The sequence below is a fragment of the Catharus ustulatus genome, chromosome 4, assembly GCF_009819885.2.
Source record: "Catharus ustulatus isolate bCatUst1 chromosome 4, bCatUst1.pri.v2, whole genome shotgun sequence".
Taxonomy (NCBI): Eukaryota; Metazoa; Chordata; class Aves; order Passeriformes; family Turdidae; genus Catharus; species Catharus ustulatus.
The window spans coordinates 63,791,768-63,812,941 of record NC_046224.1 but is presented as its reverse complement, the minus strand read 5'-3'; the positions used below and the strand labels follow the sequence as shown (position 1 = coordinate 63,812,941).

Sequence of the window (21,174 nt, the reverse complement as noted above, 5' to 3'; positions counted from 1 at the left end):
AATACAAACAAACAAAGAAGTAAACAAACAAAAACACGAGAAAAAAACAAAACACCAACAAAACAATTAGAGTTGCAGCGGCGAGGCAGGGGAGCGCCCGTGGCCTCATGGGAAATGTAGTTCGCCCGGCCGGCGAGGACCAATCGCCGCGCCGCTCTTCTGCTGGGCCTGCTGGGAGTTGTAGTTTTTCCCGTCCCCATCAGGGCGGCAGCCAATGGCGACGGGGCCGAACAAGACTACACTTCCCAGCGTGCACCGCTCTGCCGTCGCCACGGCGCCCCTCGGCTGTAAACAAACATGGCGGTGGGTGATGGCGGCAGTCGCGGGCGGCCCTGAGCCTCGGTGAGCGGCGGTGTCCGCCGGGGCTGCGGGCGGGCGGCTCCGCCTGCTCCTCGTGTAGGGGCTGCAGCGAGGCGGATCGGGGCTGGCGGCACACATGGATGACAGTAAGGTAAGGGGCTGCGGGGCCCACCCGGCAGCTGGAGCCGAGGGCAGCCAGTGAGGCTCTTGTGCAGGGAACCTTCTGGAATCTGCTCTTGAGGGGCTCTGCCTGCTGCAGCCGCCAGGAAGGAAGGGTTGCCCCCTTAGATCTTGCTTGCAGCGCTTCAGTGCCGCTTCTGGCGTTTCCTTAAAGCTCCAGGCATGGGCCAAAGGCTGGATTCCACCGTGGTGTGGTGCAGCGGCTCGTGCTCCCAGTAGCATCCTGAATTTATTAGATAAATAGACACTGTACACAAATGGTGAGGTGCAGCAGCAGCAGTGTGGGTTGCAGCCTTGCACTAGGTGCTGGAGTTCGGATTCTTCCAGCATTGGAAGAATCTCATGAGAGCAGCACAGTTGCATCCCTGAAGGTGCAGGGCTTCCAGCTGAGCAGAGCCGGACGTGAGAAGGTGCACAAGGAGCACATTATCTGATTTTTATTTCTTTTTGTGTTCTCTAACAGACTTAGGCTATTTCTACTACCCAGCTTCCAGATTTTCATTTAAAAATATTATTTGATCTACCATTGTGTCATTTGGAGTCCTGATAGTCTACCTTTTTTTTTTTTCTGAAACATTTTAACATTTTTTGATACATTTACTAAATAAAAGAAATCTATTTACACAGTCAGTAAGTCAAATATTCGTGGGGTTTTTTTGGGGTTTTTTTTGGTTGTTGGGTTTTTTGGGGTTTTTTTTTTGTTTTTTTCCAAATCGATGTAGAGTTGAATAGAAAAAGACAGCAGAGTGGAATATTCACTCTTGTTGCTATCTTCACTCCCAAGTTTTTATAGTTCATGAGGCCACAGGTCACCCTGAGGGTTTGATGACTCCCCAGAGATGCCATTTCCCTTGGAAGGCTCTTCCCATTGCAGGTTGCTGTGTCAGGATGAGGCAAGCACTATTTATACCTCGTTTTATGGCCACTGTGGTTACAACTGGAGCCAACATGTCCTTGAAATCTCCTAAAAATTCCACTGAGTCACGCTTTCCTCCTGGCTGAGGGGGTTGGCCTGTGAATGGACTGTCCCTGCAAAAACTCAATCAACTAAATTGTGTTGGTAGTGTACTGCCCATTCTGTAACTGCCTGCAGCCAACTTCAGTGTTTGCCTTCATTTTTGTGACACAGGGAATTTAGAATTGAGCTTGCAGGCTGTAAAGTTTTCCCCAAATCATAGTGCACTTTAATTTAACCTGTTCTGGTTTAAGAGAGCATTAGAAGAATTCCTCAAAATTGGAAGGAAATAGCAAGAAATAAAGGGAGAGGTAGAATACCTTAACATCAGATCTAGAAAAATTCCATGTTTCATTTTGGAAGGATGTTCTTAAATTATTCTCACACACACAAAAAGACCCCAACCCCATAAGTATTACCTCCTTTTCTTCTACAGAACTGATTTAAACTAGGGTTTAAAAGTGTTCAGGTACTGGCCTCACTTCTTGCTGTGGTTTGAGGTATTGGATGGGGAAGGGAAAGGATTTAGTGATGTAATTGTTCTTTGGCAATTAATTCCTGTTAAAACAACACTTGTGCTTCTCTGAAGTATTTGGACAGAGGGAAAAGGAGAAGCTCTGTTATGGTGGCTTCAGCCTTTAAAGGTGAAACTTCTTGGCTAGTTTACAAGATTTACATATAACACATTATGTATTTGTTGCATGCTTTGGGAGCAGAGAATAGGGATGAGAGTAAGAAGTTGATAACTCTTGTTAGTCAACACTGAGTACAGTTTTATACAGCTAAATGCAATCTTTTGAATTATTTACAGAGGGTTTTATAGGTGACACTGACAAGACTTATTTGGGTAATTAACTTTTCAGTTTATGGCTAGAAATGAGAAACAAAAGTTTGTAACATCATATCACTTTTGTTATTCCAGTGAAGTTCAAAACAAGCCAACCAAAACCAGACCACCAAAAAAGGTTTGGGTTGCTCTCTTTTATTACAAATACTCTTGCCTTGCACAGAAAAGATATTGTATTACTATATTTGTGGATCCAGCAACTGTTGATGTCTTGCTCTGGTCTTCATGCAGCTTTCCTTTTTGAGGGAGCACTTGGTGTTAGAGCAGGGGAATGCTCTCAGCAAAGGGCTGCACCCAAGGAGCTGGGTTGTTTCCACACAGCCTGGCTGTGAGACATCAAACACTCAGTCCTGTGTGGTCCTGAGTCATAATTATGGGGATGCAGGTGTCCCTTGGAGGGAGTATGGGAGCAAGCCAGGTGTGAAATCTGGTGTTTCAGATAGAGAGCTTGAGGAGTCTTTGGATATGAGCTGTCTTGTAGCTTGTGGGGGTGATGGGGTCAGGGAGAGAGCGATCTCTCAGGCAGTCCTGGAGACAGCTCTGGGTAATGCTTTCAATGCCACAGCAAGGACAGAGCTACTGTGGAGATGACCTCAGTTGTTAAGGTGCGGGCTGCTGTGTGTTCCACCTTCAGGGCTTTTTCAGACTATGCATCTTCTCAGTGTGCTGGAGAACTCTTCCACCCAGGATCGTGTCTGTGAGAAATGACATCTCACTTTTTAAAATTATAGAAGGTTTATTGAACCACAACAAGGGACTGAATAAGGGGAACGGGACAGAGCTGGGTGCTTAGCTGCAGCCAGAGGCACACTGCCCACACCCTAACAACCTTTAGATGTGTCATTGGTAAGCCAAGGCCCTGGTAAGCCAGCCCTCCCAACACTTGTGCATACGTCACTCCTCTGACTCCTCCTGCCTCTTGCAGTGTGCAGTCCTTCCTGCTTCAACTGTCCCGATGGTTGGAGATGGACTTTCAACATTGCAAAACTTATATATACAACAAAACAGATCTTAACAAAACTTCTTTCAACCTTATAACATTCACAAGAGTCAGCATCACACTATCCTTCTATTACAATGTCCAAACATAAAGCATTCTCATTACTGCTTGCTTGGAAATATAAAACCTTAACAGCTTTGGTTATAATTTGATATAAGCAATTTCAAATCATTAAATGTTTTAAGAAGCTCCTGCTCAGCATTGTTCAGATGACACATCTGCTCATATTTGCAAGGAGTAAGTGAAATGGAGGAGATTATAGTCTCTAAACCAACTAGAAGGGTTTTATTTCATTGTTACAGTGGGCTGGGAGGATACATGTGGTAGAGTTGGAACTCTAAGCCTGAGTTCTAACAGGGACAGGTTTAGAAAAATGCTTGGTTTCTGTTAGTATGAACTGAGAGAATGTGTAGGGCATAGTGGTGGACATAATTCCTGTATGAGGCTGTAAGTCCTTCCTTGGGGACAGGCTGTCACTGGTGGAGTGTCAAGGTGGCATCTGAGCGATTGCTGCCCTGAACTTTAGCACTTCAGGAAGACTTGATATTTAGGCCTTTTTTAAAACAGATGTTGCAGCAAAGATAGTATTCTTTATCCATCTGTGCTGAACGTGACATTCTTAGGACATGAAGCACTTTGTATGGTGAGAGTTTTAGGATTCATTTCTGTTGACACATCTGCTTAAGACTTAGATCGTGTTTGCTCACTAAATAGTATCTTACATTTTTGGATCATTATCGGATGCATTTTGTCTGCCAGTGAAAGTAAAATAATTGTTTTGGGCATATGAAATGTCATGAAATGGAGGAATAACAAGCATGCTCTCTAGCTGGGTTTTGTACTGCTACTGTGAGTGGTATGCTTTGAACTAGAAGATCAGAAAACTTCATTTTTATTAGCAGACTTGTGTCTGGCTTCATTTGCTTTCTGATTTTGTAAAAATATTTGCAAGTGGGAATGGATTCTTCCCCTCTCGGGATCATTGAGTCCAACTCTTGCCCTGTGCAGGACACCCCAAGAACCACACCATGTGCCTGAGAGAAGAGTTATGTTCTTCTATTTTCTGAAGTCTGAGTGAACTGAAATGGGAGCTGACTAGTGCATGCCTTTATGAATATTTCTGTGAAGAGTTTTATGGTTAATCTTGTTCTGAGTCTTGACTGCGTATGACTCCCTGAAAAAGACCCAAATCTCCACTGCTGAATGCTAATAGATCACATCCCTTTATAAACTCCAGAGGAATACAAAGGGACAAAAAATGTTTGCTTGGTCTGTTGCCATGTTCAACATCAACCATCACTTCTGCTTTGTCTTCTTTCTGTCACATCAGCATAGCAACTGAACAGGCAAACAGGACTAGAGGTCGGGGAGATGCGGTAATGCTGGATGGGGGCAAAGGATTTCTCAGGCCTTTTTTTCCCTAGCTGGATTGCTTAAGGTTACAGCAGGAGCTTCTAAATATTGGTGAGGAAAAATAGATGAGGTTGCAGGATTTGATTCAGTGACTTAGCATTGCTGCCCTTTGCAGGGTGATGTGTAATTGTGTGGTGAGCTCCAGGAGCCATGAAGACAGTATGAGGCTTTGGGAATAGTGTGAAGGCAGATTATTAGGGCATTAGTGCTTAGAGTCAAAAGGGAAGGAAGCTTTTCATTATCTGCATAGTCCTGGTGGTTAGAGCATTGGCAGGTAACCATGGTTGGATGGTTGAAGAGCTACAAGGCTTTTTCCTGCCCTAAGGGCTGCTGCAGTGGTAAAAGATCTTGGAGGAGAGCAGTTGGCACACCTGTCTGTAGAAAGAGCTCTGGAGTGACCAAAGGGAAAGCAATTTATGGATAACGGTGGATCCAGGATGCATTTGCCATGTGCTAAGCAGTCTTTAACTTGCTGATTGTGAGAAATGGTGTTGTGGGAACCACTCACCTGCCTGAGGCTTTGGAGATAGGACATGGCTGTCAATGCTCCTGTGCAGGATTAGGACTCAAAGTACTTTTTTATTCACACAGCAGTGTGGGGTGTGCTGGGGCCCCAACCTTGAGTGCCAGCTCACTTGTGTCCTGCAGGGTCAGAACCCAGAGTGGCCAAGGTCTTTTAAGAGAGCTGCAGTGTTTGTCTTTACAAGACCTTATCTAGCTCTTGAATTCAGAGATTTACTTTGAACTACCTTGCATTAGCACAGAAAAGCCTCAGGTGCTAAAAGTCTTTGGAAACTGAAGTACTTTGGCTGTAGTGTGTAGTATGTAATATCCATCAGTCTTCCAAGTGCAAGTAATAAGAGATAGCAAATTGTGAGTGCCTACAGTCCCACCTGGGAAGATTCTGTGTGGTTCTACCTTCTAGTGGTTTGGGAGTATGGATCACAGCATCCATAACCAGGAGTGTGTTTCCATGAGGGGACAGACCTTGTCATGCCTGAAGGAGGACAGTCACTTTCCCTTCTTTAGAGCTCCTGCCCCCTGCCTTGGCCACATCTGGTTAGTTTTATCTTACTTTGAACTACATTAGATTTTCTGGACTAGAAAATCTTAAGGGGAGTGCCTTGATGAAGTAAAGAGTTATTTAAACTCTATTCCGCAGTTCAAGTGTAAAAGAGCTTTATTTTATTTCCTGTGCTCTTCTGAATGTATTGTGTTTGTTTCATTATCATAGATGTCCATTAAGTACTTTCTGTTCTTTCATTTGTTTATGGCAGGCAGCTACTCCTGAATAAATCAGGACGGACAATACAGAGAGGGTAGGATTGTGTTGGCATGTGATTGTTGACTCACTTTCCAAAGAAAGAATAGGCTCAATTGTATAATCCTTTTTTTTCCCTCTTCATTCTGGCACATCAATTCACTATGTTATTGTTTTTATTGCAGCTTGCTAAGTTTGCAGAACAAGTGACTTCTTTGAATGTTAAAAATGACTTATTCTGTAGCTTTTCACAGTAAAAGTACTTTTTTAAAAAAATTATGAACTCTGGTATTTTGAACACTGCCTAGTAGAAAAAGTCTGTCTGTACCCAGGATGGTGAAACACCAAGGCAGCACTGAAATTATTGTATGCAGGTGTTTGTGTTAGGTGTATTTCTCCACACCCCCTCCAGTCAAACAGTGTGGTCAGAATGCAAATAAAGAGAAGTTCTCACTTCAGAGGAGAGCTGGGGTGTGTGGCTGATGTAATGCTCACTGGCTAATACTGCCCAATGACCAGTGAACTAAGCTTCAGACCATATTTAAGGCTTTCTTAAAGGTTAAGAGTAAAATATTTAAGTGGGGAAACACAGAGTAAACACAGAAGAAACGTTTGTTTTGGGGGTTGTATTTTTTGGTTTTGATTCTGGTTTTTTTTTTATTTGTAGCAGGACAAGCTCTCAGACCTGTAAAAAAGGAGCCACAAAGGAGAGGGAAGGGCGATTGCAAAACCTGCATTCAATGGGGCAAGAAACTAGGGAGTTACATTTCTGCAAGCAGGATCTGCATTAGGAACAGGGAGAGTTCAGCACTGACAGGTTATGTGAGGGGACTCACCAGGCTGTGGAGTAATGCTTTGAAGGTGAACATGGCCAGAGTGGTGATATACTGCTGGAGCAGAGGCAACAGAGATAGGACTCAGTGTGACTGAGTTCCCTGTTCAGTAAAACTCCTCAAGATTCCTTTGAAAGAAATCTAGGCCAAGGAAGCTTGAGTGTCTAGTGAATAATACTGAATTTGGAATATGCTGAAACTGTTGACTGCAGCAAAACTAAGTTTTGCATTATATTGATAGAAACAAATATTTTTTTTTCTAAATTGAAGTGTTAATTTCTGTAATATAATATTTTGAGACCTGCTAGAGCAGAGGCTGTTGGTGATATGAGAGCAATTTCACTACAAGCTGATTATACCTCCTCAATACCCACATACCCTCATAGATACCTGAAACAGTGTCTTCAGTTCTGGGCTTCCCAGTGTGAGAGAGAAATAGAGCCACTGGAGAGAGTCCTGAAAACTTCACAGCTCAGCATTCTTATTTCCTCTGTTGCTCCAGAATGTATATTCAAGATTTTATACTTGAGACTCCTAGTAGTTACAGTCACACGGTTCCAGCATTACCTTTGCAGACAGGATCTTTGTTGTGCCCTTCCTTTCCAGGTGGTTGGAGGCAAAGTAAAGAAACCAGGCAAGCGAGGTCGTAAACCAGCCAAAATAGACTTGAAGGCAAAACTTGAAAGAAGTCGTCAGAGTGCAAGAGAGTGCAGAGCCAGGAAGAAACTGAGGTACCAGTACCTGGAAGAGCTGGTTTCAAGCAGAGAGCGAGCCATCTGTGCTCTCAGAGAAGAGCTTGAAATGGTAAGGAATTATCATTTAACCCAGCCCTCAGTATCATCTGGGACCTGTCCATGTGAGTATTTGTTCTCGGGAGCACAGTGACTGACAGTGGCATTTGGCTGGCCAGGAGGTATCAAAACATCAGATGCATCCAGCTGTTTGCCTGCTTTGGTGTGTAGAATATGAATTCGTGGCACAAGTTATCTGCTGGTAAAGTGCTATTTCATTTGAGTCTGTTGTCTTTGAAATGTTTGGTTTTGCAAAACCTTTGACAGAGGTAGATTGTGGGAGGAGATGTTGAAATATCAAAGGGCAAACATATATCCACAGGGTGTCATTGCTTCTCTGTTGGGGAGGTGGATTCTTGCAGCATGCTCTCTGTGTAGGTGGTTCTAGGATGTGCAAGATGGGGGTCTTGGCCAAATGAGCAGCTTTAACCAAGAAGTTTGTTTCATCTGGAAATACAGACACAGTCGTGTCATTGAAATATCACCAGTGTTGAGGACACTGCCTTGACCTGGCTTTAGGTTTTGTTGAATGGGCAGGGCTAATCACTACAAGTCAGCAGGTTTAGGATCAGGTGAAAAGCCAGCCAACCAGCCAACCAGCCACAGATTTTTGATGTGCTTCAGGGTTTGACAATGAAGGATTTAAGATGAGGGAAGTAGGAATAAGGCACATTCGCTTCCACTGTGCCTTGCGCAATGGGAAAGGACCTCTTAATAGTCCATCAGCTTCAGAGTCATGTGAAATATTTGTTTTTAATAGGCCATGAACTGGAACGGTATTCTCGCATGCCAGCAGTGAGAAATTGCACAGAGTGTTCCATGGTGTTTAATAATTACAGTATTCTGTCTAGTGCTGCCTCTGAGCAGCAGTTTATTGACTGCAAGAGGCTTTGCTGAGGCCAGGTATGCGGCCATGGCCACGTGCTCAGCTCATTAGGGCTCTGCAGTTTCGTAAGAGGCTTCAGCTCAGTACATTCAGACCTTAAATGAATATACCGGAAGGTAAAGATTACAGCCCTGTTTTGTCTGCTAATGTGAGCCTGGCAGTTTGCTAAGGCCTAATGTGTTTGCATATTTCAGTACAAGCAGTGGTGCATGGCCATGGACCAAGGGAAAATCCCCTCGGAAATAAAAGCCCTGCTAACTGGAGAGGAGCAAGGCAAAGCACAGCAGAACTCAACCAAACTTGCCAAGGCTGCGAAGACAGAGGCAAACAGCAGCAATCCCTGTAAGTATCCAGCCTGTGATTAATTCCTGTTTTGTTACATCTTTTGTGGTGTAGGAGGATGGCTGTGGTGTAGGAAGAAACATAAGGATGTGCTTTTGGGCACAAATAGTTGATTGAAGCAAAGAGCTTAGTGGGTGGTACAAAGACTCTGTGTAATGTTTACATGGACAACACAGAAATTCCACCATAGAGGAAGCTGGGCAGTTATTTTAAAAGAAGACTTTGTGTTTCACCAAAGCCTGTGGGGACCTGTGAAGACCTTAATTTCTTACAGCATTTTCTGATTTTTTAATGCAAGCTAAATGGAGCACATAGAACGTAATTGAACTTTAAAAACTTTACCGAGAAAACATTTTTCTAGCTGCAAGCACTACAAGAGAGAAATGCTGGATGTGCAATTTGCTATGGAGTCTTCTTTCTGTCTCCTTTGTGCTTTATGCAGGGAATGGAATAGGTTTCTTCTGGAAATTGGAAAGTGAAAAGACCATGTGATACAAAGTCATATTCCTGATACTATATGCAAAGGGAGAGAGTTAAGGTGTAGCATGGGCAATTCTGTATCTTCTAATTTTGTAACAGTTTGTGCTACAGGCTACAATTACACTTCACTGAAATTTTTTTAAAAATAGGAGTTTCTAGCTGTATGTTTTCAAGAATCGACATGAAAACCACTTTTTCAACCATAACAATCTTCCCCTGCCGGTGCATCATTCTCAGGAGGCCTATGCAGAACCTTCCGCGCTGCAGCAGAGGTGGCTCAGGAGCTGGCAGGAGGAAGAATGCTGTTCTGAAGAGTGGATGCATCTCCAGGTGCAGGGGCAAAGATCCCAGGCTGTTCTCTTCTCTTTGCTCCTCCCCACATGAAATTCTTTGATTATGGTGTTCCTAAGGCTTTGTGAGGTGGGGCTTTTGTGGCAGCAGGTGTTGGTGTAAGTGGAGCCTTGTTCTTCCTTTTGCTACACTGCCCTCCCCAAATACAGCTATGGCAGCTTTGGGGTGTTCCCAGCACAAGAGTGGGGCTGCTTTTATATCAGAGCCCAGAATTAGGCTGGCTTTGTCTTTGGTGGTTATGTGGTTGTTAACTGTTGTGGGACTCTGGGAGGTTCTGTAAGAGAAAAACAAGAGAAGAATCTTGTAACAGCTTTGCTAAAGCCAAGCCCAGTACTCTAGGTTGTGGAGAAGGAGCTGGATCAAAAGCTTTCAGTAAGAAAATTTATAGCAATGTCATTTGTACCCTAAATTCACATGTTGCTCTTGCCATCCATCTGTAATGCAGTATGTCTTTTGTGTGACTGGGATTCTTAAAGAGGTACTAGATGCATTTCCTGTGTGTCCTGGTTTAGAGCAAATTTGTGAAGAAACTTCCAAAGTGGTCCCCCTAGGAAGAACATTCAAGTGGCCCCTCCCCAGCTGATTTGGCAAAAGATTTCGTAGAAGAAAAGTGGAAAAAACCTGTTTATTTAACAAGCAAAGTGTTCACAAGCATAAAAAAATAAATGATATTAAACAATAAAACCTATTGCTTTTCTGAAGAGCTGGCAAATTCAGCAAGTCCTTGTTGTGGGGTGTAGCTTGGCTCTCTCACTCTCCATCAGTCCTTCCTGCACTGGAATGCCACGTCCCAGGCCCCGGTGAGCCACAGGTGTGAGCTTCCGGTGTTCTTTTGGATTTTCAGTCCAGAGCAGGTTTGAAAGTTCTGAGAAAAGCCACAGTCCAGGGAACTTCTCTGCCTCAGCTAGCTAAAAATTACTAAAAGCAAAGGAGAGCTCTCTCCTGCTCCCTGTCCATGCTGCAGGCAGCACAGCCCGGCAGAAGGATGGGGGGAGCAAGTGCAGTTTCTGCAAACAAACTCTGCGCTTCTTCCTGCTCAGAACCATTCTCAAAGGTGCAGAACTTGATATCCAGCACAAACAGAACAGACTGGGGATACAAGCATCATAAAGTCACTCTGCTTCTGCCCATGCTTCTTCCACTGGGTGCATTTTCCACCCGCTGTCTGCCCGGGAGGACAGTCAAGGTGTGTCCCTGCAGCCTGCTTCCAGCAGGGCAGCAGTAGCCATTCCCACTCACCACTGGGCCTTGATACCTTTCCATAGCTACCTACATTTTGGGCCCTAGTACCTCTCTGGACAGCAGCTTAGTGTGAATTCTGCTGTGCTATCCTGTTTTCCCAGGCAAAGACAATGCCAGGAACTGGTAGCAAGGAAAGCAAGTTGCATCAGTTTGGTTTTGTAGTAAGAAAGGTGATGGCAAAGCTCTTGTGAGCTGATGTACTCGTACCAGTTATTGGCAGATAATCTGCCACTTTCCTCAGACTGCTCTTGCTCCTGGATATGCTTTTTGTATTCATATGATGCAATGTGGAGAGTGGAGCTCTCAGGATTTTCAGAGGGGGTTTGGCTTGCTTATTCTGTTTTGTTTATGACAATGTCTCTCTCTGTGTTTTACAAAATGCATGGAACATTTTTTAATCTTATGTTTTCAGCATTGTTTCATAGAATAAATATTATAATGAATTACTTTGCTACACCGAGTGTTGCCTTTTTATTGAACTAATTGGGTCTGTTTAACATTGTCTCAATTCAGGATGGGGTGAAAGCACTGAAAATAATCAAGTACCATATTTCAGCGTACAGCACAATTGTTTTCAGAATTCTGTTCTAAGCACCTATGTATTGAACCTTAACACATGGTTTTAGGTTTATTCTTTAGACCCTGCAACCAGGTGCTTAGTTAGCAATTGCTAAAAATGTTGCACAGACACACAAGACTGTTAAAAGAGGTTAAGTCACATGAAGAAATGGGGAGGATATGAGGGTTCATGTTGTGTTGTCCATGTCCTGTCTTGCCCATCCCCATCATGCACCCTTTCTATCTGAAGGTCTGCACTGCAATTTGTCCTGAAAGTTTGTCCATAAGTTTGGGGATTTTTGTTGATGTTCAATCCTTACCTGTTCCTTTTCCTGGATTTTCTGGAGGAGGAAAACCCCTAGGCCAAATGATCAGAACTATACTCTGCCAACCTTGTAGTTGGACCTTAAGACATGATCATACCAGAAGTGTAATGGATTATTTTGGGTTAGAATTAGTCTTTCACAGTCCACTTTCAGGTGTAAACAATGTATTGTAATTAGACACATATTTCAAATGTTATGCAGATGCTTAAGTGTCTTTCAGAATCAGTAGAAAACATGTAGAGGAGTTACGGTGTGTGACCAGAACAGCTCTGCCCAGCACTCAGTAACACGACAAACACAGCTCTTATCTTGCCAGAAATGCCCTGCTTGCTTTCTTCTCCCTTTCTCTATTTCACATGCTGTGATATCAAACAGGAAGCCTCTCAGCAGAAGGGTTTCTTTTCTGGAGGAAATGGAGAGTTGGAATTTCTCATTGTGAGCAGCAGTTTCTTCTGTTCCTTGTTATGGTGGCCCCTGCTTCTTGGCTTAGTCAGCACTTGACATTACAAGGCTGTGTTTAGCAAACTGTATGGCACAAACAGTGTATCCATGTTCTGACAGGTTTCCTGTGCTTCCTGCAGATGGACAGAGGCCTGTCACTGCCTCCATCATCCTTGATTGTCCTGCAAGCAAAAATCTGACACATAAGTTACAGCTCTGTATGCAACTTTTCTATCTACTCTAGATACTGTAGTCCATTACAAAATATAGGATTCCCAGAAGCAATCATTCATTGAAGTTTGTGGCTTCTATTAGGCAGCAGGTTGTGCTGTGTTATACATTTTTTTGGCCTTAGCTGGATTCCTGGGAGTCCTTTATTTTGAAACTTAAACCTAGCAGTTCCCCTTGAAAACCAGCAAGTGTTTGTGGTTCAGGCTTGTTTGCTGCTCTAATGCTCTTACTCTTCATCCTTGTTGGGGTGGCTCCTAGGACTGATACAGCCAAATCCTCCGGTCATCTAGTTCCCTAAATAATGTAGGTTGGTACAGTCTTACCCTCTCTTTGTGTAGGCTGGGTACAGCCTTTCACATGTTTCTCCTCCAGTGAGTGAGCACAGCTGGCTCTCTCTCACAAGTACTGGAGAAAGGAAATGAGCCTGGAAATGCCTCATTTTCCCACTTGCCATGGAAATTTAATCTTCAACCAGACCCATTTGCTAAGCTAAAGGTGGGTATCTCTTGGAAACTGTCCACAGTCTTAAAAAATTCTGTCTGTACTATTTGGTGTTTACACCAACACCAGAACTGTTGTTAGGGTTAAGTGTAGACTGAACTGAGTGGATGATGATGGACTAAGCACTGTACAGTTGCACCAGTCCTTCTGGGGAGTGTAACCCAAGGATGGACCAGATAGTGGCAGCTTCATAAGAATAACATGCAATAGGTCTTGTCTTTTTGTATGCTGTGTATGTGCTGCATGCACAGAATCCTGCAGTGAAGGGGACACATTTAATTGACTCGTCACTTAACTGAGAACATTTTGCAATTATGTGTAAAAAAAAGAAAAGTATTTTCTTTTCACAGTCTGGTTTCATAATCTGATAATAAGTGTTTGTCCAAGAATTTCCTGGTAAGTGCTTTTCAAATAGTATCTTAACTTGTATCAGGGGTTTATTTTAATGTATTAGAGAAATTTCAAAAAGCTTTTCTCTTTCTTGACAGCTGAAATCTGGCCAACTTTGAGAGTGCTTGTGACTGATTGTTTTTCCTTTTCTTTCCCTTTTACATTTTAGGGTGAAGATTAACCTACATCAATAATGAATCTAGTTTTTTCTGAAGAGCTGGAGAGGTTTTGGGATCATAACTCCATTTACTACTTTCCAAGAAATTGTAATCACTATAATTACCTGTAAAATTATTGTCAATATAAGAAGTAAGTGTTTGAGACTAGTCTCAAAATGCAGGGAAATCAGAGGAAAAGCTGAAATAAGAACCATAGTCCTCCTCATTGTGCTCAAAAGTTACAGCATGGGTGATAGAGGATGGGCTAATGTAGAAATCCCTGTTGGAGTTAAGCGGGGCAAAATACCAGTTTGTGAGTTCCTGCTCTTTGTGTCACTGAGCCTTAATTTCTCCGAAAGTTATGCTAATAAATAAATTTCTTACATGACTCTAATGTGAATTTGTATGAGAAAACATAAGCTTCTAATCCACAGTAAAACCTGAAGTGTCCCACACTGAATAGCACATCAGTGGACTAAAATTTAACTGATGCTGTATTTATGCAATGTTCAGATTTTTGTATGTAGATCTATCATGGATTTCCAGTGCCTGAGGGGAACCTGCAGGAAAGATGGGGAGGTGCTGTTGACAAGGGCCTGGAGTGGCAGTGACTTCAAACTGACAGAGAAGGTTTAGATATTAAGAAAAAATTCTTTACTGTGAGGCCTGTAACAGATTGCCCAGAGAAGCTGGGGATGCCCCATCCCTGAAGATGTTCAAGATCAGGTTGGATGGAGCTCTGAACAATCTTTAAATTGCAACTAGAAAATGCTGTCATTGGTCAGCTAATGATTTTCTGCAGCACTTCGTGAAAAAAAAAAAACCCTAAAAAACCTAAACTGCTTTTTATTTTTTTTTTTTTTAAACACTTAGGAGGCAGGAGTTTTGCTTCCATAGCTAGTACAAGATTAACTCTGCTTTTTTTTTTTGTGTCAGCCTGTATCTCACAACTGGTTTAACCAACACTGCTAGCACTAACTGCTGCTTCAAGCAATTCTGTGTATGATCTCTATATGTTTGGGTGGGTATTGGTGACATTCCTAACTGTGCTGCAGCTGAGTAAATAAATGTGTGAATAAAAGACTACAAGTGGATTATAAAATGTGCATTTTCATGAGACAGGCTGTTCAATGTGAGTAGAAGTATCCTGTGAAGGGTGACTTATTCCCATGCCTTCTTTCTCATGGTAACTTTCTGAATACATTTTGATCGAGTTTAACGGTGCTGCCAACAGCAATGCTGGGTGTTCCTGTGGCAGTGCATTCCAGCAGTGTCCTCCAACTTCACCATCCTTATGTGGCATGCTCTGAGTGCCCTCTGATGTAACAACACTTCTTTCCTGCTCCCTATCAAACACATGTTGCTAGGTCAGTGTTTTCTGGTTTGCATTTCTGGGCTTTTTCTTTACTCTCCCCTTTGAAATCTCTTTTTTGGAATGCATTCCTTCTTTGGTACAGAGAAAGACTATTCTGTGAATCTTCTTTCTTTCCCAAGTGGACTGGCAGCTATTTTCAAAAGCTGTCAAGGGTTCCTTTTCCAGAGGACTGTGTATGAGTAACCATGAGTTACTCTGCTGTTTGTACCTCTGCACATGTGTACCATACCCACCAGCTCACCCCTTCTGCAGTTCGTGCTCTGTGACATCAGTGTAAATACCCCTTCTGCACTATCCTTAATAATAGCATCACCCTTTGTAGCTCAGGACCCTCTTGTTTCTCAGCCTAGCACAAGCAGTGCTGCTGCTGGCTCGCCCCTGAGTGGTTTTTGCTTGCTCAAGCATTCTGATGAGCTGTATGGTCAGGAGGAAGGTGACAGCATTAGCACACAGCAGTGATGTTGTTCAGTAGATGCTGGGCATGTACTGAAACAGTTCTGCAAAGTGTAATTCTTCATTCACTTGAAACATTGGGGTTTAGATGATTCTGTTGCTTGTATTTCTGTACAATTCTAGGTTGCCCAGCATTTGCAGCAGTGGTTTCAAATGAAAGGGCAAGTTCAGTTTAGGTTGATGTATCTGAAACAGCCTGTGGAATTAAGGGAGGGAGTAATTAAAAAAAATTATGACCCAAAGTTATTTATCTCATGAGCATAGCCCAGAAAAGTTTTCATCAAAGTAAGTACAGTAATAGTGTTAATTTTCCATTTAAATCTGGAATCATATCTGGGATCTCAGATAGCAAAAGGGGAAGGAAGTATTTTCTAGCTTTCTAATTAGCTAATTACTCTGGTGACAAGTCTGTGTGCAAAGCTTCCCAAGGTGATGGTGCTGCAGGGATCTCTTGATGAGAACAGTGTTACTATTCTCAGCTGCATCTCTCATTACTTTATTCTTAGGGTTCCTCACTTTCTGAAATAAAATAGTAATTAGCTTTTTAATTACTGGTACATCAGTGGAGCCAGTGTTGCTTGCTGTGGGTGTTTGAGAAACAGCCAATTAACTGTTTCAGCTTTTTGGATTTACGTAATTTTTTTTGCCTATTTTTTTGCAGTATTCACTTAATGTCGTGGTTTCAGTTCAATACCACTAAATGAGTGGCATTGTGAATGGAAATGATATTGTCTACACATGCTGGCAGATAAAAAAGGCTGACTGACAGCTGGAGAACAATTGTAAAGGTTGTCTGAATTAATCCCTCTGCCCTGAGCTACATGTGGAATGAGCGCAGTTGCAGGTCTGTGAATGTATTCATAAAAAAATGTAGACAGAATGATGAATGGCCTCTTGTGATTGCTTGCATTCACCTTACATTTTTTTCTTAATCATCTCCTTTGCATAAAATAGGGCATTTTAGAAAACCAAATGTACCTATTACTAATAGATCTTAGCAGAAATACTACCACCAGCTGTAATTTTAAATATCACCTGTTAGCATGGATTAAAATTATTTTCTTTATTACTGTAAAACTTCTTCTTTCTTAGCATATAGCTGTTTTCAGATATCAGTGAGAATTTTAAAAAGTAGCAATTTCAAGCTAGTTATAAGGAATGGAGAGAAGTGCAGGGATTGACAAGGATGCTTCTAAGTGCTAATTTCTTCCATGTGTGCCATTTTTCTGCCATGCTTGATTGGAAGTGGTAAGAGTGAAGGATCAACACTGGTGCACTTCAGTTTTATTTCTGATCTCAGGAGCCTTCCAAGGAGCACTGAGAACCTTGGAGAACACAATTTTACTGTAGCAAGGGACAGGGAAATATTATCTAGTAATGTTTCTCCTGTAGTGATCAGGCTACAAGGAAGGGCCAAGTGCTTGGCAGCAGTTGTTTCTCCTGGATAAGGTGACATTTGGAAGCCTGGCTCCCTGCAAACCCCTTTTCTGCCCTTTAAAGAAAAATAGAACTTGAGTTGCGTTTCATTAAATATTTCCCTTAGAGACCAGTGTCCAGTGATTTGTTACCTGACTAGGAATTTCTTGTGGCATTTAACATGATCAACGTGCAGGAAGTGATCTTTGAAGATGCAGTTGTGCTGAGGGCCACATCCTCAGCACCCCTTTTCTTACAGAAAAAGCCCCATACAAGCCCAAGAATGAAGATTCTGACAAAGATGCCCTGAATGAGTGTGAAAGACCAAGTTAGTAATGTGGCAAGAGCTGTTCCAGAGTCTACAAAAACCCAGAGGACAGATGAGCTCCTGGCAGTGAGTTAATGCAATCAGGGCTACTCCTGGTGCATTTATAGCTAGCTGGTGACTAATCTGAAATCTTGCTAACTCTGGATATTAATAATTTCCCTTCCTGTATTTGGATCAATATGGGGAAGGACTCTGTGGAGTATCTGTAGAAGTGGAGATGGTAAATCTCCAGGGCTGAAGAGAAGACCTGTAGTGCTTTTGGAAATAAGGTGGGTAATTACATCCATCCATATATGGCCTCTGCTACCTAATTCTACATCGCCTCAAAAAAATTCAAGTCCTTGATCAGTCCTTCTTCCCCAAAAGCATCTCTTCCTTTTACTGGTGCATGCAGAGAAAAAGCTTGTGTCTGCCCAGGCATGAGACAAGAACAAATTTAATTATTTAGTGATGTAATATTTTTTCTTTTTCTATTCCCCTGCAAATGTGGGAGCAAATTGAGAGCTGGTGTAAAATGGTTGAGATGCTGCACACAAAGGAATTACTGCTGAATTTGTCACTTCTGAATATTGTCCAGAGACCAGTTTCATGAAACAAATTAAAGACTTTGTGTGTGTTAGCAGTAGTGTAGAAAAAATCTGTGGTTTAGTCCAGACTGCTCATCAGGAGGTGACATTTATACAACAATCTTCCAGTAGGTGTATTATGTTTTACTAGAAGCCAATTCAAATAAAGCTGCTGTATATAATGGCCTATTCCACAACACTTGCTAAGTTGAAAAGAGCCAACTAATAAAGACATATTAACTTACAGAATCACTTAGGGAGTTAATAACCCTTTCTTTGAGCATATGGGTCTGGCTTTAATAAACATCAAATCTGCTTTTTGTTCTTTTCACCAGGAAGGATCTGATATTGAGAAGGGCTGAGCACTCAGAATTTCAGCTGCAGTTGATGGTGTGTGTTCAGCACCTTGGGAAAACAATTCCTAAATCAATGTCAGTTAAATCTGAATTTAAATGGGTTGAGTTGAGGAGAATAAAAAAACTGGGGATTCTTAAGTGGGCATATGGAAACCCTTAAATACAATTATTGGTGATAGCCACTTTGGAGTCACCTCCATGAGGCTGGTGGAAAAATACGTACAAGTGATGTGTGTGTCTGCTTCTCACTAGCCCCAACCCCTCAACTGGAAATTTTAAAAATATACCTAACCACCAACTTTCTGCTGAAATAAAAAGGAAGGGACATAATTTGACAATTTGTATTAGGAATTCCCAAGGGCAAGCCACTTAACACTAAGTATAAATGGCAGTGATGAAATTTCTACTTAACGTGTGTCAGCTTAATGGAAGGAAAAAAAAAATGGTTGGCACTGTATCATGTTCTTACACAGGAAACATTTTAAACTAAGGTATGGATGGGCAAGAGACCCAGGATGCTTTCTTCCAGAGCTTCTTTGCAGATGGGGTTGAGATGTGTTGTGAATTTATTCTGTTTGTTAAGTGTCTATATTGATCAGGCAAATCCTACAGAATTGTCCATTTCTTGCTTAGATAGTCCATTATCTGCCTCCTGTCTCTGGCACCTCTGGGGCCTTTGCACACCAGGAGGTACCTGGCATTGGTGCTGCCAAACCTGTCTGTCCTAAACCTGTCTGTCCATCTATCATCTGTCCTAAAGTGATGGAGGAGTGAGAAAGCTTTCTCCTTGCTCTTGTGTTTTTACCAGTGCAGTCTGGGTTGAAAGAAGCCACGGCAAGCAGAGCCATGCTCACTCTGATACAAGTGTGACTGGGATTTTACTGATGTGGAAAGGTGGTTTAAAGAGACCCAACCTCCAGAACTTCACTCATGGTTGCAGGGTGGTTAGAGCCCATGATGGCAGCACAGAGCTACCAGCTCTTTCAGCCTGGGGACAATGTGTCCCTAGCTGTTGTGTCGTAGCAATTCTGGACTTTTCCTGACCACCTTCTGTAGTGAAAAGCTTTTGAAAGGTGGGGAAACACAGTAGACTTGAAGAAATGAGTGTCCTGTGTGCCTCTGGACTCTGAGCTAGCAGGAGGTAGGTAACCATGACCCTGTGGTCCTCTGTGACCTCAAGGCTTGTTCTATTCATTTCCTTCTCTTTGATAAAACTGCTAACCAAAAGAACAACTGTTGTGTTTCAATCTCCAATCCAAAGTTTAAAATAATGTTGTGAAATTGAGGTGACCTGCTTAGCCTAGATCTGATTTTATTGTGTCAGATGCTATTAAATGGCAAAGAAAAACTGTGGTGGTGTTTCAGTAAGGAGCAACCAGGTCAGAATATGAACCAGAGAGAAAATACTGGTCTTGTCTCAGTTTCGAGGTCCTCTTGCCTCCTAATGGGAGTTTTTTTGCTAGTGGCTTTAATGAGAAATACCAGATCCTTATTTAAAGGGGATTTCTGAATTTGTGAAATACATACTGGCAGTGTTCCTGTGGTCAGTGAGGGTTCTTCCAACCCTACTTTGTGTTGTAGAGGAGGAGGAAGGAAGTTTTTTACCAGATATGCAACATTATTTCTCAGCAAAAGGGATTCCCCATTCCCACACTGCCAGCAGAGATTCTGCTCAGAGGATGTCAGCTTGGGGATCCAACACACATGTGCTCCTGCTCCCTGCTGATGGCAGAGGGAGACACTCAGCCCTGTTTATAACATCCTCTAGGACCTACTGCTCTTGTTCTGTTCACTTTCGCTGCTGCAGCACTTTCAGGCTCCAGGCATGAACAGGAACCCAAGTGTGCCACATTTGCTCTGAAAGCAGGAAAAAAAGAGAATCTTTCTCTGAGGGGGTTGTGACTGGGGATCTCTCTTGCCAGCAGACAGCAGGGAGACAGAGATTTTGAAACCGAAGCATGAGGAGTGATAGCTGACACCTGCACACTGTCTTCCATTGCCTGCTTTAACACCTGCGGTCAAAATGTCCACAAGGCTTTTAGGATGCCCTGAGTGTGAAGTGCCTCTGATAGTCTGGACTTGAGGATGTTTGGCCATGCTCTGAGGAGAGGCTGGTCTGGAGCCAGTTCTGTGCAAGAAATGAAGAAGTTGGGTAGTGAAATAACTGAGAATTCGTGACGGATGTTACAAACCCGAGACTGGCCCAGAGAGAGTGGATGAGGACCAACTATTCTCCATGTACAGAGCTAGTTGAGGAGAAGATAAAGAATAGTAAGAAAGTACTTGAGATGCTCAACTGAAAAGAGGTCAAATCCTTGGTTCTCAGGCAAAATGCTCCTGAAATGGGCAGATGGGCTCTGAGCAAGCAGTGTGAGGCTGTTTGTCCTGCCCTTCAGACTTTGTGACTAGGTCGTTCTGGACCTGCTCTGGATTTACAGAATGGCACCACTGTTTGGCAGCTACCCTGGGAAGGGTGTTCATTCCTACCAGTGACAGCTGAAGGCTGGGAGGACATGTCAGGGGTCCTTTATCTTCTCTGCTTTCTCTGCCTGTCCTCAAGTAACCAAGGCTACAGTAAACAGTGGGGTACTAGCAGGGACAGACCTCCAGTCTGAACCCTACAGAACCCTCCTGTCAATTTTGTAAGAAGTGGAAAAAGGAAATCTTTGCAGGCAAGGGGTATGGCAGCTTGGACCTTCCATAGGCCACATTTATCCAGCAGAGTGAGCAGAATTCACCCAACAGGATGCTAGTGCTGCCTTAATTTAGAGGATAGTTACCTGTGTTTTCTGAGGGTCTGCTACTGTACTTTTGGGCAATGCTATAGAAATTGAGAAAATAAATGAATATTCCGCACATAGACTCAACCCAATTCTTATTAATGAGATTAATAACTGGGGAAAGAAAAAAAGGGAAAAAATTCTCTCTTTTTCAGATGATTTTGGGTGAAGAAATTTTCATTCAGAAAGTCAATTTTAAATGAGAATGGCTCAGCTTACAGTCCCTTCTTCCTCCTCTTCCTTTCATTAGGTCCTCTTCTTTACCTGACAGACCCTTGTAGTCCTTCCTCCTGCTTTCCACTCCCTCCACAGACACTTCCCTACCTGAGCACTGACCACACACAGCCTTCATGGGTAAAGAACATCAGCAAATTGGTGAGCACAAGGCAAGAAGAGGGGTTGGAGTGGGGTTGA

At 42.8% G+C, this 21,174-nt stretch overlaps 1 protein-coding gene across 4 annotated transcripts; it reads left to right on the top strand.

The window, feature by feature from the left end:
- Positions 1–280: 280 nt before the first annotated feature.
- On the top strand, positions 281–21,174 carry CREBL2 (cAMP responsive element binding protein like 2). Of its 4 annotated transcripts, none has more exons than XM_033058094.1 (4): positions 281–451; positions 7,396–7,593; positions 8,661–8,808; positions 21,011–21,174. In XM_033058094.1, the coding sequence occupies exons 1-4, from the start codon at positions 437–439 to the stop codon at positions 21,172–21,174; spliced, it is 525 nt and encodes a 174-aa protein (XP_032913985.1). In that variant the 5' UTR covers positions 281–436. The 4 variants fall into 4 exon arrangements, with proteins under 4 accessions (XP_032913985.1, XP_032913988.1, XP_032913986.1 ...); XM_033058097.1 differs by lacking the exon at positions 21,011–21,174 and adding an exon at positions 9,438–11,335; XM_033058095.1 differs by lacking the exon at positions 21,011–21,174 and adding an exon at positions 13,498–13,874 and having other exon boundaries at positions 288–451.